This window comes from Limulus polyphemus, unplaced genomic scaffold (assembly GCF_000517525.1).
Source record: "Limulus polyphemus unplaced genomic scaffold, Limulus_polyphemus-2.1.2 Scaffold2331, whole genome shotgun sequence".
Classification (NCBI taxonomy): Eukaryota; Metazoa; Arthropoda; class Merostomata; order Xiphosura; family Limulidae; genus Limulus; species Limulus polyphemus.
The window spans coordinates 138,436-152,852 of record NW_013667941.1 but is presented as its reverse complement, the minus strand read 5'-3'; the positions used below and the strand labels follow the sequence as shown (position 1 = coordinate 152,852).

At 31.0% G+C, this 14,417-nt stretch overlaps 1 protein-coding gene across 3 annotated transcripts in view; it reads right to left on the bottom strand.

The window, feature by feature from the left end:
- LOC106466646 (cell cycle control protein 50A-like) overlaps positions 1 to 14,070 on the bottom strand; it is a 30,252-nt gene extending 16,182 nt beyond the window's left edge. For 2 of the 3 annotated variants that reach the window (XR_002612257.1, XM_013926938.2), the window contains exons 1-5: positions 13,497 to 14,070; positions 8,677 to 8,810; positions 7,482 to 7,613; positions 2,753 to 2,954; positions 469 to 597 (exon numbers count right to left, since the gene is read on the bottom strand). Coding sequence is in view for 2 of the 3 variants with exons in the window: in XM_013926938.2 (XP_013782392.2) it covers positions 469 to 597; positions 2,753 to 2,954; positions 7,482 to 7,613; positions 8,677 to 8,810; positions 13,497 to 13,590 (691 nt within the window). In the remaining variant the exon portion in view is untranslated. Of the gene's footprint in view, positions 1 to 468; positions 598 to 2,752; positions 2,955 to 7,481; positions 7,614 to 8,676; positions 8,811 to 13,171; positions 13,285 to 13,496 lie in introns of those variants that run through there. The other variant, XM_022394698.1, reaches the window with a different exon arrangement.
- Between the last annotated feature and the right edge of the window lie 347 nt (positions 14,071 to 14,417).

Here is a 14,417-nt window from a genome sequence, read left to right as displayed (position 1 = left end):
TATTTATTTCATAATTTTTTTATGGTGGTTATGAGGTCAGACAAATTGACAGACCTCGTATGGTTAAGATTGAGAAAATAACAGACAAAATATAAAGTTTTACTGAAAACAAATGTTTGAAATGTATTTAAGAGGTTTTAGAGCTTACACAAATAATATTCGAGACTTTTGGGACAAAGAATAGTGTTTAATCATGACATGAAAATCACTTCCCACCTGGACTAGTAATGAAACAGACTCGCTATTTTCACAAACAAATTTTAAACAAAAATACTTAATTAAAAAATCTGATTTTTTGTGAACAAAATACTTGGAATCATTACTAAAAACCTACCAAATTTTGTGAAGATACACATGTAGCATTAAAAGTTATAGTATAAATACTTAACGTGTGCAAATGCATATACGAACTTGTGTATCATATACCGACCCTGTCGCGAAAGGGTTAAAAGAATGATTAAGCTTTACCTTCTCCTGTACTCACATCTCCTGGTGGATTCTGAAACTTAACAGTGGTATCTGTAGGCCAAGCAATTCCTGTGTTCAACAGTGGAACTTCCACTTCTTTATTACCTTGAAGCTTTAGTGTTATAGTATCTGTGACAATTAAAGAGACACTCATTAAAATACCTACATTTATATGTATATATAGAGACAGACATGCACAGATAGTAGCATATAATTATTTACCTTATAAATAAAAAATTGTAAAAGGTTACTCCCGATATAAAAAGTACGAGTTTTTAATTAAATATTTCAATTCATGAGAAAATCAGGTTCAATTAACACTGTGAAATCCTTAGTAGCCAGGAGCTTGAGTACTGTTAGAAAAAGACCAGCTTTATGGTTGGTCAGTTAAACAAAATGTGAAACTGCTGGATGGTATTACTTTTACAGTCTGGTGAATGTTTCATATCTTAACGGATAAATATCTCAGATATAATCATCATCTAAAATAAACAAATATTTAATTAACACCCAAATAACACTGAATATGTATAAACTGAACAAGATATTTCAAATTTCCTCCAATTCAATAACACCAACACTGGTATACCAATCCTCTAAACATTTGTTAAAAACAAAACAGTAATAATAACCTCATAGACAATGTTGAAAGTTATAAGTTCAGGTTTCTGGTGCAAACAGTTCCAGAGATATCTGAAGCCAAAGCTTCCCTGTGACCTAAAAGTGAGTTAAGTCAAACACTGGTAATTTCTAAAGTACATGTCAAAGATATTTGATTGATATATCACACTAAAGCTGAAAGTACAAAGATTCTTAGTGTAATTTCACTTTAACAGGGTAGCTTACTCTATTTCTATATTCTTTTAACCCTAAGTTCTTGGCTTAAATAAGCCTAGATTGGTGATAAACCTGGAGTGTGTATCATCTGGAAAATTATCAAATTTGCTAGAACCATAACTGTGGATTTGGGCTTCTATTCTGTGAAGACAAAATGACATTAATTTTTTTTTTTTACTGGGGAATTAATTCAACATTCTATATCCTTCCTTTGACTAATATTTTCCATTTTCTGGCCAAAAGTCAATTTCTCTTTTTATGTGCCATTTCCTGAGACATTAGATGACAATTCTATACTACCTATTATTCACAACTGCAAAGTGAAGAAGGGTTTCACATGCAATAAATGCAGTCTATGTGGAAGCAATCGTGATGGGATATCCATTGAGAGAAAGTTATCAATTAAAAAAAAGACAAGAGTTTCCAACAAAACTACATGTCTAAAGAAAGTTTATTCTTTTTCTTTAAAAGCAAAAGCTGCTTTTTGTCATTGATTTTAAAAATGGTGGTTTAGAGTTAATGAAATTCAACCACTGTTCCTTTTGCTTAAACCATCGACTATGGCTGCTCTAAACATGTGTAGAATTTTTGCAAGCCCTTCACCGTATAAGGCACAATCACATTCTACTGCCAGAGACAGACTGTCCCCTATACGGCATATTAATAGTCAATGGGTTAAATAATTTGTAAAGATAATCTTGTATGCTTATTATATTACTGCTTTTATTCAAATACTTTGGTTGTTATTTGTACTGAAATATCAAAGCTTCTAGCCAGACTTACACTATAAATAGTATTCAACTCTTTTCAAAATAGGTCAACTTTGACAACCAGTTTGTAAGTTGTATGAACATCAGTTTTAGATTTGGTGAATATTTTGGACTCTTTTAGATCTAAGTCTAAACAATACATCAGTCTGATTTCACCACATGTCAAAGATTTTTGTCTGGTTGAGTTGCAAGTTCAGGGTTAAAATAATAAGGACATTTCAACCCTCATTCAACAATGTGGGATTGATGAAGTATAAATAAGTATACTTAATAAGTATAAATAATAAGTATAAATAAGAAAACAATTACAGAATAAGAGAGCATGTATGCATAATGAAATCCATGTAGGGCACGAGTTACAATTCACATCCTACACTTAATATTATAAACTTTAAGTTTCTCTAGTGGAATCATTAATAGCCATAATATTTTTTCTAATATTCCAAGACAGTCAAACCTCCCCAGTTCTTTCTGTTGAGCTGGAATGACTTTTCAGTATATTTTAATGTGTTTGGAACTTGTACATGAAGTATTTCTATGCTACTTATAGATAATGACCTTCATTTGTTTGTTTTTTATCCCAGAATGGCTAAGAACAATTCCAATGGTCACAAAATAAAATGACCGGTTATAATATGGGTCAGAAAAATTATTACTGTATATTTATACTCATTTACCATTGAACAAACTGTTGGCTATGGCTCCACAAGGAGCAATTGGTGTCTTGTAGGTGCTGTTTTCAACATATGCAAATGGTTTACAGTCTGCAGATAATGTGTCAGTGACTTTCCCCAGAAGCTGTTGGTCATCTCTTGATTTGACGTATCGTCTGTGATTCTGATAATAGTTGGTAAGTCCATAATACACAAAAACATTTCGCTGGAAAAAATAGAGATCACAAAACATTTTTATGACTCTCAGGAATTCTCAAACAGATTGTAATCACACCAACTTATACGGTCTAAGGTATTCTGTCATTTCAAAACCATGCAAACCCATTTTTTCATGATGTGTTCTACATGAAAACATTTCTAGAATATTTTGCTCTACATTCTGTCAAAATCTTAGTTCACATGACCCAATTTTTTTAGTTTACAAACCACGTATATCTGTATAACCACGTATAATCTATAAAACTGGAAATACACAGTTTTTAACATGAGAGCAATAATAGATTATTTTACACGTTTTTCAATATAATACTACAGTTCTGATTTGAAAATTATTTCAGATAAGTGTGTAGTGGGGAGGGGGGTAGTTTTCTTACTAGAGAAAAAAAATACATATAACAGATTTTGCAATAGTAATAATACTGATTTCAATCTTTAATCAAAGATTACTTTTACTAAAATTTGTAAATTTTCCCAGCATTTTCTTTAGATGTTCTGATATCACCTAGTTCATCTAGTGTCCACCCCTTCCAAGACCCCAGAAATAAGGACTTGGATGTAAGTATTCAATGCCATGGTACAGTGGCTGCAAGTGTTGTATACTGCATAAATACATTTCAAAAACTCTTAAAAACATAAAACTAGGAATATTTGATATAAAGAAACACATATTTAAGAAACTTCCCATTACAAAAAAACATAGCCCTGAACTTGGCTATAATATGAATGAATATGTATATATACATTTGACAAATTACATTCATTTGCAATCAACAAAATCACAACTGGGTTCATTCCAGTCCTTATTTAGAAGATAACACCTCTCTTTTTAATTCAATAATTAATAATAAATACCTCACATTCAGGAAGTAAAATCAGCCACTTTATAACAGTAACAACAACAATGCAGAAAAAAAAGAATGTTATACAATAACAACTTATATTCTACTACAATGATATAAAAATAGATCTAAATTTTAAGGATCAATAAAGACAATGTTCTAATATGATAAACCAAGATAGCTGAAATGCATTGTAACAGAAAACTAAAATCTCATCTAAAACAAATGACATCTCTCATGGTGCTGCAGCAGAACATCAGAAAAATAGAAATTATATAAAATCCAGAAGCCACACATTCCAGTGAGGCCAATTATAAGTCTTCCTGAAAAATCTAGCAAACTTGCTGAAATCACTCAATAGAAAACTATGTCATCATATTAAGAAGTCAACTCTACAAGAGAAACAGCTGAATGCTCACTGGATGTCACTAATTTACAATAAGTGTCACTAAGATGACATTTGAAAGTAATTACTAAAACCTATAAATGTCATCGCATTGATGCAAGGTACAAACCTTTTTGCTTCTTCATCTGTGCTCATCTGGTTATTTGGATAAACAAGATGTCACACCCATGGGATTTTTTCTGCCCCAGTAATTAGGAAATGTTTTATGAAAGCACTTAAAGAAAATAAAAAAGAAACTGGAAATATAAGGTCGAAAACTGAACTAGTAAACCTAAAAGTCTCATAAAAGTTGAGCAAAAATCTGAATTCATCCTTCCACCTGTCCAATAACATGAATAGGAATAGACTCATCTAGGGCATCAGCAATCTGTTCACATGGAACAACCTACAACCATTGATGAAAAGATTAGGTTTCTGTATAGTACTGATGAAAAACCTGAGAAGTAGATCCTTAAGGCCATCAGGGAATAATAGCTGGACTTAAGAATTTAAAGAAAATTAAGATAATGAGAAAACACAAGCATCCATGTGAAGAGGAATACCAGCCAAAGTGTAATCCTATAAAGAAGGAAGAGCCATCTACAACTCTAATAAATAGTAAATGTGAGATGCAAAACTTCTCCACTTAGAAAATCACAAGAACACAAAAACCAAGTGACCACAGAAACTAAAGATGACAACTGTAAGACCAGGAAAATACTGAAGAACATACAAGAATATGCTGATCCTCAGAACAATATATTGCATATATCCAAGAACTTACTTCGAGTCTGCCCAGAATCTACAGTTAAACATGACAACTTTTTTCAGACACTCCAGGCATGAACATTAGGCTCAAATAACTAAGCACAAAAAATCTCAAAAAGGAATGAAGCCATACAGTTCTCAACATGAGGTACTCTGGAAGATCTAAAACAAACAACAGAAACTAGGATAGAAAGGAAGCTATTTGTAAAGGTGCATGTCATCCAAGAAGGAGGAAAAATACCCTCACTCCTTCACGAATGATGCAATATACTAAAAGAAACCATGGGAGAGAATACTTTCATATCTTATAGAGAACAAACATCAGAAATTAAAACTGCCAGATCTGAAAACAATGAAGGATAAAACGTGCTCTGCAGTTCCAAAATCTATGTCAAAAGTATTCACTTAATAGAAGGAATCAGTGCCTTGAAAGTGGAAATAGATACTATCATCAGGACCCAAAGATCCAGAGTATGAAGGCTTAAATGGAAGGCTGGCAGTCTATCTATTCATCTCCAACAGGTCACCAATTCAAAGACCAAGATGTTAGCAAGAAATCAATTACACAATCCATAATTAACTGATCATTCACCAAAAGAACCATTTTAGAAAAAGTCTGTATAGTATGCATAAAATCAAGATTGTCTGTTGGTGAAACTGAAACACCTACAGATAAAAGATCTCAAGCATTACTCTCATAAACATGCACCACAAAATATGTGCCAAATTTTGAGGCCAAAAGTGACACTAATGAGTGATTGAAAGTCAAAATGGCCACCAAAAAGAAATACCAAAGCAAGGAGCACTAAAGAAATCATAACAATGTAGAAAGAAATAGTTCTAAACACAGAATGATAAACTAAGAAGATTAATTTAGGATAATCCCAGTCTGACCATGAGCAAACATGTCATGAGATTAAGGGTAGGAAAAGTAGTGTAATGAAAAACAATCCTGTTAACAAAAATGTTCTGTCTCAAAATACAGAATGGGAAAGAAACAATCAAAATGTGAAAGAAAGCTATTACACACGTAGAGGTAAAAACATATTTGAATTACCGGAATAAAAATGTTTTAGGTTTAGGAAGAAGAAATTAGCCATTTTCAAAATAAATAATTTACTTATACTAAAAAAAACCCTTTAAAATCACAATCAATGTAAATTATTATGCCTGCAGAAGTTCAAAAAATAATTGTATGCCATGCCATTTTAGCCTCATTCTGACCAATAGTCCGAAGAACATTTACGAGTGACCAAAAACTGTTGAGAAATATATTTTAATAGATTTTTAAGGATATTCTAGTCAAGCAATTAATGTAATTGCAAAGCTTTTGTAATAAATTTGAATACTGTAAAAAAAGTGTTCCACATCAAGGGTAGCAAGAGATGATTACCAACTGTAATATAATCTATAACAATGGCATTTATAATCCAATAACTAATAATTGGAAGGCAGATCATGTTAACAAATGATATAAGAATCTGCATCATGGACAAGAAAGATATGAAGAATAAAACACTAATTTAAAAGAATTACATTGAGTAACAATCTTGATACAAGATAAATGACAGAAGACTGTCTCAGCCAAGTGATCAAGTTATATTGTTCTTTCAAAAAAGGACTAGAGATAGTTGACAGAAGATTATCCCAGCCAATTGACCAAGTTATATTTTTCTTTCAGAAGAAGATCATAGATAATTGAAAAAAATACAGGCCTCGACAAATATTTTTAGATCTAGGAGCCAGCCCAAAAACTCAGGAGCCAGGTGTGCCTAACCTAACTTCACTGCTGTTTGTACCCAGAAATGGGAGCTACTGTATATTTAGTTAATTCCCCAGCAACGAGTTCATGCTAACGATCACATGATATCAACAACCACTTGATAGTATTGCATGAACTAACTGCCCTTGGTCCTGTCTGTGTCTAAACACGTGCACTGATTAATGAATTGAAAGAGAGAAGAAAAACAAAATGGCATGAAATTAGTAATGTGTTGGGCACCTGCAGCACTTCATTCCTGAAAAAAAACACACATGAAGAAGTGCTGAATCTGCCATTAAAATCCTAGAAACAAAGTTTGATTTAGGGCTCAAAGAACACAAAAATATTTCCGGACTTCCAAGAGTCCAGAACTGTCCTAGATTTGAGTTCTATTTAGCACAGCCTTACGCACGAATAAAATGTGAGAAAATACTACCCCCCCCGGGAAATTTTAAGGTGCCATGGTAACCTGACACCTGAGATTTGTTGAGGCCTGGTTTAAAAGCAGTTTTAAAACACATGTTCATTTTATATTTAGTGGTGATTCCAAAGGTGAGACAATGAAATGTCTTAGTTCTGTTATATTGTTTAATCGAAACAAACTCATTTTTATAGTTTTAAAAACTTTTCTGGTGATATACCGATACTTAAGATAAGAAAGTTTATTTGAGTTAATCAAGTAATGATAATTACATAACATCATATTACTTTAAACCTTTTTTACTAAAAACAAGAAAATAGGCATTTTAAGTCCTTTACCTCAAAATCTTCAGTAAGATTGAATTCAATTTTACAGATGCATTTGTTTCTAAAATTTTTCTTGATGACTTCAGCGCATTCTTCTCCCTTTTCATTTAAACAGTAAGTATAATCTAGTTGAAACTCTTGAACCTAGGAAGAATACTGAAACAATTATTTTAATCATTTTCCATTTAAAACCTTCCATGAAAGAAAGCAAAACATTGTGTAGTACATGCACTAGAAACCTGAGATGATTTAATTTCTGTTCTTTGTTAGAAGTCTGTCAAATAAAACAATTCAGGCTTTCAAAACCAATATTGACTATAACAGAATTGTTTAAGCTTTGCATGCAGAATATATACTAACAGCTTATCACTAAAATTAAAGATGTTTTATGTAAAACTATGTAAAAAAAAAAATATCACATAGTTTTGATGAATAATCACAAGTAGGCTCATTGCAGTAAGTTTTAATTACAGAATTATTAATTATTCAAAATGAAATGAATTACATCACCTAACAAAAAATAAAATTAAGTTACATAACTGTGGAATGACATAAATTATTATTATAATTCATACAGGGTAAAAATTAGATTTAAATGTAATAGTGTTAGATGTTTGCTGATTTACAACAGCAAGACCAACAAAACCCAACATTGTAAAAAGCAACTGAATGAGAACAATCATGTAAGATGATTCTTGCAAGTGATGCAAAACAAATGAAAGCCATTGATTCTTGCAAGTGATGCAAAACAAATTAAAGCCACGAAAAGGTAAAAATATTTATATGTGAAGTATATAACATATATCGTACTTGTTAGAACAAATAATAACAGAGGCAAAATTTTTAAAAGCCATAGCTTGTAGAACAGTTAAAGTAAGCCTAAATGTAAGGCCATGCTGAATTACAATTCTCTCTCTTGCCACAACTTTCTAGAAAAGTCAATGTGGGTGAGTCGGAAGCAAATTACAGATGCTGAGTATGGGTGATAATTTTAACATTTTCCTAAACACATACAAACATAATTAACAACCAGTGTCCAAATTAAGAAATTTTTAATTCAAAAACAATATCTGTGATATGAGAAATCATATATTTAGACAACTACTTAGTGATGTAATGTAAAAACAATAAAAAATAGACCCTTTAAATTAATATTACAAATCTATTACAATTTTAAAAATTAACTACTACTGCAACTAGAACTTACCTTATTAGAAGATACAAGTAAACCTATTCCGATTGGAATAAATGCCAACCCAATTATAAAGAAAGATGGTAAAACAGTTCCTGCTGTAAGTATGGGTTGCCATGCTTGGAGTTTCTGTTGCTTGAAGGCACTACCTATAAATTAGTAGCACAAAACACATGTTTATCAATATCTCAGATAATCTGATTAAAATCAAACTTGCTACACTTAATCTTATGTTGATTAAACATAAAAAGAAACAAACACTCCTAGTTATCTATAAAAAACAAAAGATTCCACTAACATCAGTTGTCTTAAAATTCATTCATTATTTCAAGCAATGTTCAGAAGAAACAACACTCTAATTTTTAAAATACTGAAATGTGCAATTTTTTCAATTTATACTTATAATAACTTATTTCAAATTATGCCTATCAATTCTATAAGTACCAAACCCATTTAATATAAACATTCTTCAAATTTAACCATATTTTCCTAACACTCAGTCTTTAAATTTGTATATTTTCATAACTTTATTTATATATTTAAATCTTTCGATTATGCAAAAAATAATAATAATGATAATGTGCATCAGTGTTAGTTCTACAACCACACTATCCTTCTCAATATCTGAAGTTACTTATTAAGACCAGGGTTTCAGTACACATACTTTTGTTGATGTCTTGTTAAACTAATGCACATGTTCACCATTATTAATCTGAGCCAGTTTGATTATTTTTTTTACCATTTCTTATTTTCACAATCTCAACAAAAACATATTTGAAATAATATGATATTCAGTATTAGAAAAAGGCACCATAATTAAAAAAATGTTTTTAAATATTTATTTATTGATGTTTTACTTGTTGTTTCTATCAGTGAGCACTCTAGTTGCAGAGACAAATTCATGTCACTATAGGAGTTAGAGCTATTTGAATTTTAAAAAGTAAATAATTAGCAATATAAAATATATATATATTTAATTAACTAACATTTTATATTGATCTACAGATACTGTTATAAATATAGAATCTTTAAGTAGTTGAACTTGTATCTAAACTATATATTACACTACAAGAGTAACAGTGTGGATTCATGAGATGATAATGTAACCATGACATAAAATGTTGAATTTTTTGTTTTTTTTAATAAACATTCCTTTACCTCTCCCCTTATTTACAACACTTGTAGTAATACTGTCCCTTTTTATTAACCGTCTATTGCATATTGTAATATACAGATAACAAATCTATCTCTTCAGTGTACGAGTAAATAAACCATATAATTGTTTTTGTTGGTTTCTCAATTGACCATATGGTATTTCTAGGTAATGTTACCATTTATAACTTACCAAAATATATTTCACAAAAAATACATTTTTGGTACAATATAGATCTATTAAAGTAAGAAATTCAAAGAAAGCAGTTTTTCTACCATATTTTCATAATGCAAGCAACAGAGGGTTAAAAATCAAATCTCACAACTGAAAAAAAGAGTCTACTTTAAACAATATCTTAAATCAAATTTACTTTAAATTTTGAGATTACATAGCAATATAAAAGTTAATAACAAATGAACTGCACTATTTTGATTGGACTTTTATGCAGTACATTTGTTATTAACTTCAGAATTTCATTACAAATTGAAAGTTTACAAATATTAAACATTCTCCAGGGAAATACATGGTTGAATATTCTTCAAAAAGTTACAACCTCAGTGCTACCAGTACAGTAAATCAACAAAATAAGTGTAGCTTATTTCTGACCATAATATACATGTTTGTATTAGAATTGGTATAATTCAGTAACAGCATGTTTTACATTCATAATTAAGAAAGCATCTCAAAACAAACAACTGATAACATATAAAAATCAATATTTGGCTGCCAAGTATCTTATTACTTGTCTTGAACTGCACTGAATGTGTGGTATTGGATGAAAAAATTCAGTTTTACATCATCACAGTTTATCACCAATGTTAGCTAATAAACTACTATACAAAAATGTTTCCAAAATTAATAACCAAGATTTGAGTTTTTATAATGCACAATGAAGAGTCTCAGTGTATTTAGACAATTATACACAAACACACTTCAAAAAAACATGTTTTATTTTAGTTTAGTTTTCTCAATATGTCACTATTACCGCCTCATCAAAAGAACAAGACTACTGTATTTCAGTAAAGCTGAAATTAACATAAATATAAAATTGACAGACAATAAGGGATCATCTCATTCACTAACCTTAAAAAAAAATTCAAAGATAGCCCTGTCAAACACATTTTTATCAAGCCTTCCCTTAAATTTACTGCAAGCATCACATCTTAAGGCAACCCATTTTAAATGCCTGCTATATTCTGCTATAAAAAATAAACTGTCTTAATTGAAGATGACTCGTACATTACCATAATTTATATTTGCATCCCTTATTTCTGTCATTCTCACAGGTAAGTACAAAAAAAAGATGATGCATTGACACTATCAATTCCCTTAACAATCTTAAATACCTAAACCAAATTCCCTCTAAATCCTTTTTTCAAGAGAAAACACTTTCAGAGATCTTTGCCATCCTCATATGGCAATATTCCCATCTCAGGTACCATCTTAGTAGCCCTTCTCTGAACCCTTTCCAACAATTCAATGTCCTTCCTGAGGTAAGGAGCCCAAGACTAAACACAAATGTGGCCTAACCAGTGACCTACACAATGCAACTATAACCTCTTTAGACTTTTATTCAATATTACTGTAGATACAACCTAAAATCCTATTTACCCTACTACTAGCAACAGCACACTGCTTGGATGACTTAAGAGACTGATCAACCACTACATCAAGATCCCTTTCTTTCATAACATCAAAATTATACTTATAATTCAAATTATGATAACCCACATATATTATCTTGCATTTATTGTACTTAATTAAAACCCATCTGCCATTTAGTTGGCCAACTCACTAAATGATTTAAATCCCTTTTTTAAAGCAGCGACAGCATCCTCTTCACAGTCAGCAACACCCAAGACATTAATAAGAGTCTTATCAATCAAAACACAAAAATTATTTTATTTCATAACAATTTTAAGCCTATCCCATTCAAATTATATTTATAATTCAAATCATGACAACCCACATGCATTACCTTGTATTCATCATAATTAAAAGCCATCTGCCCTTTGGTATCCCACTTATGACATTAATCCAGTTTGGCTTTAACCCCATTTATAAAACCCTCTGCTTTCTTCCATACAATGAGCCAACTTATCCCCCACCTTGTCAAGTGCTTTCTAAAAATCCAAATACACCCATTTACCCTCATCAACATAAGCAGTAACCTCTTTAAAGAATGTTAAAAGATTAGTAAGGCAATATTTTCTCCTAATGAAACCATGTTGACTATCTATAAGAAAATTTTAAACTTTCTTAAATTACCTTGCAAAGCATTTTTATCACTTTCAAGAACTTTACCTAACACTGATGTAAAACTAGTAGGCCTATAATTACTGGGACAATTTTTTCACCTCCCTTACAAAGAGGAGTAATATTAGCCAACTTCCAATCCTCTGGCACCTACTCACTATTCAAGTACTTACAAAAAATATTAGCAAGCTTCAATCCTCAAACTCTTTCAAAACCTTAAGGAATATATTATCTGGCCAAGAAGACTTATCATTCTTTAAACATCCCAATTTTTTCTTAACCAGTTCAGGATTAATGTGATCATCTTGTTCGATCATGTTTTCCATTTAGCAACTGTTCAGGATGAGGAATATTGCTTAAATCTTCAATACTAAAAATTGAAGAAAAATTAAAATCTAATAATACAACTATCAGATACAAGCCTTCCTTTATTATCCCTCAAAAGCCCTACTCCAATCCAAAGATTTTGCTTACCTTTAACATACTTAAAGAAATCCTTACTGTTGATTTTTACATTTCAGCCAACCTTTTTTTTTTCCAGATACCTTTTTCTATTTCCTATCTTCCTGTTTTACCAACTCTCTTCATCTTCTCTAATCCTTTATGTCTCCTATCATAGCAGTCAATTTAAACTTCATAAAATTATAATGTTTTCTTTAATTTTATCCCTTATACTTTTTTATGATAACCTTAGTTTTTACTTGCAACTGATTTCTTAATTAAACTTAGAAATGAAGAAATTATGGCAAAACATTGAGAAAACTAAACTGAACTAAAGTTTTACTTTATCAAGTATACCTCTTTATATTTATCTAAAGTTAACTTTTTTTTTTTACTGACATTAAATAGAAAACTAAGTATATCAAAACTATTACACTTTACAGCAATATGGAAGAGGCCAAAAGGAAAACAGCATTACTAGTACTGTAAATTGTAATAACTACGCTAGATAAAATATAATTTTCACTCCAATAAAAAGTTACAAATATGTAAAACAGCTTTACAAAGTACTAGTAAAACTAAAATATCTACAACTTGTAGCTGTAGTACAAGTACAACATCTGAAGTACATACGTTGATACAATAAAGCTTCTTCCAAACCTGATTCGTGTATCATCAGTCGCGTCCTAGTTGTTTTTTTTGTTTTGTTGTTGTTGTTTACATTGTACAGTGATTAGGACACTCTCACACAGTCGAAATATAATGTTTAAGCTTAATTCCCCGGGCTTACTAATACTATTGCGTAAACAGTGAAATTTAAAACTCGAAGAATAATATAGCCTTAAGTTGTTCGTACGTATTTGTTGGCGTTAACAACTGTTTAACGTAAAAGAATATTGTCAATATGCAAAATACAGTAACACTGTAAACGTGAATTAATCTATAAGATTTTTTAGTTTTTTTTATAAATTTTCGTAATTCTTACTTGAAGGTTTTTCACTCTTCCGCTGAGAGTCTTCTGTCACACTATCAGGTGTATTACGACTCGCCATTTCTAGTTCAACTTCGTTGTAACTCATGTATTCTGTAACTTTATAAGCTTAATCGCAATATAAAAGAATACCAGAACAACAAATATTAATATGTTGTCAAGATACGAAATACACGGCTATTCTTGTTTTATGTGGCTACTTACTCTCGTCACAAGTGTGCAAATATTTTTGACAGTAGGGCAAATAAAAAAACTTAATGTCAGTTTTTACTTTACTGTACCCTCTTTTTATGTACTAATAATACAAAAAAATGCGAATTATATATTAACTATTGGTTGCCCATTGAAACAATTCAACGGTAATTTCCCACAAAATAGGGATGAATACGTATAAAATAAGCAGTCAACCCAATTCGTTGGATCAGAGCGTATATGCAATATAATTATGTAGTTAGCCGTTTACAACCGTCTTTCGTCATTCCTGTGTTATTCCAGTAACAACAATTGCATTTCTAACAGCAATGTATTGTCGGTAAAATGATTGGGTTTTCAGAGCCGTAGCCTGTTGGGGAATGGTAGCAACTGCCCCTGAAACTGCGGTGCAAAAATGAAAAAAAAGGCCTAAAAATTCTAAATAATGATGTAATTTATGGAATATAGCTATTTATCAATTACAAGAATTATGCGTATATATATATGCGTGTGTGTGTACGTATGTGTGTTATTATTTGTAGAATGTCCCCCCCCCCTGTAAAGTTGCTGAGGTTACGACCCTAGTTTTGATGCAATGGTTACATCCAGAACAATGGAGCGCTCAGATATCCTAAGTAGATGCGGGAATTTTTTCTGTTCAATGCCATCTTCCTTGTCATTTATTAAGTACAAGAAAAGACGGAAGACCACTGCGGAAGTGAG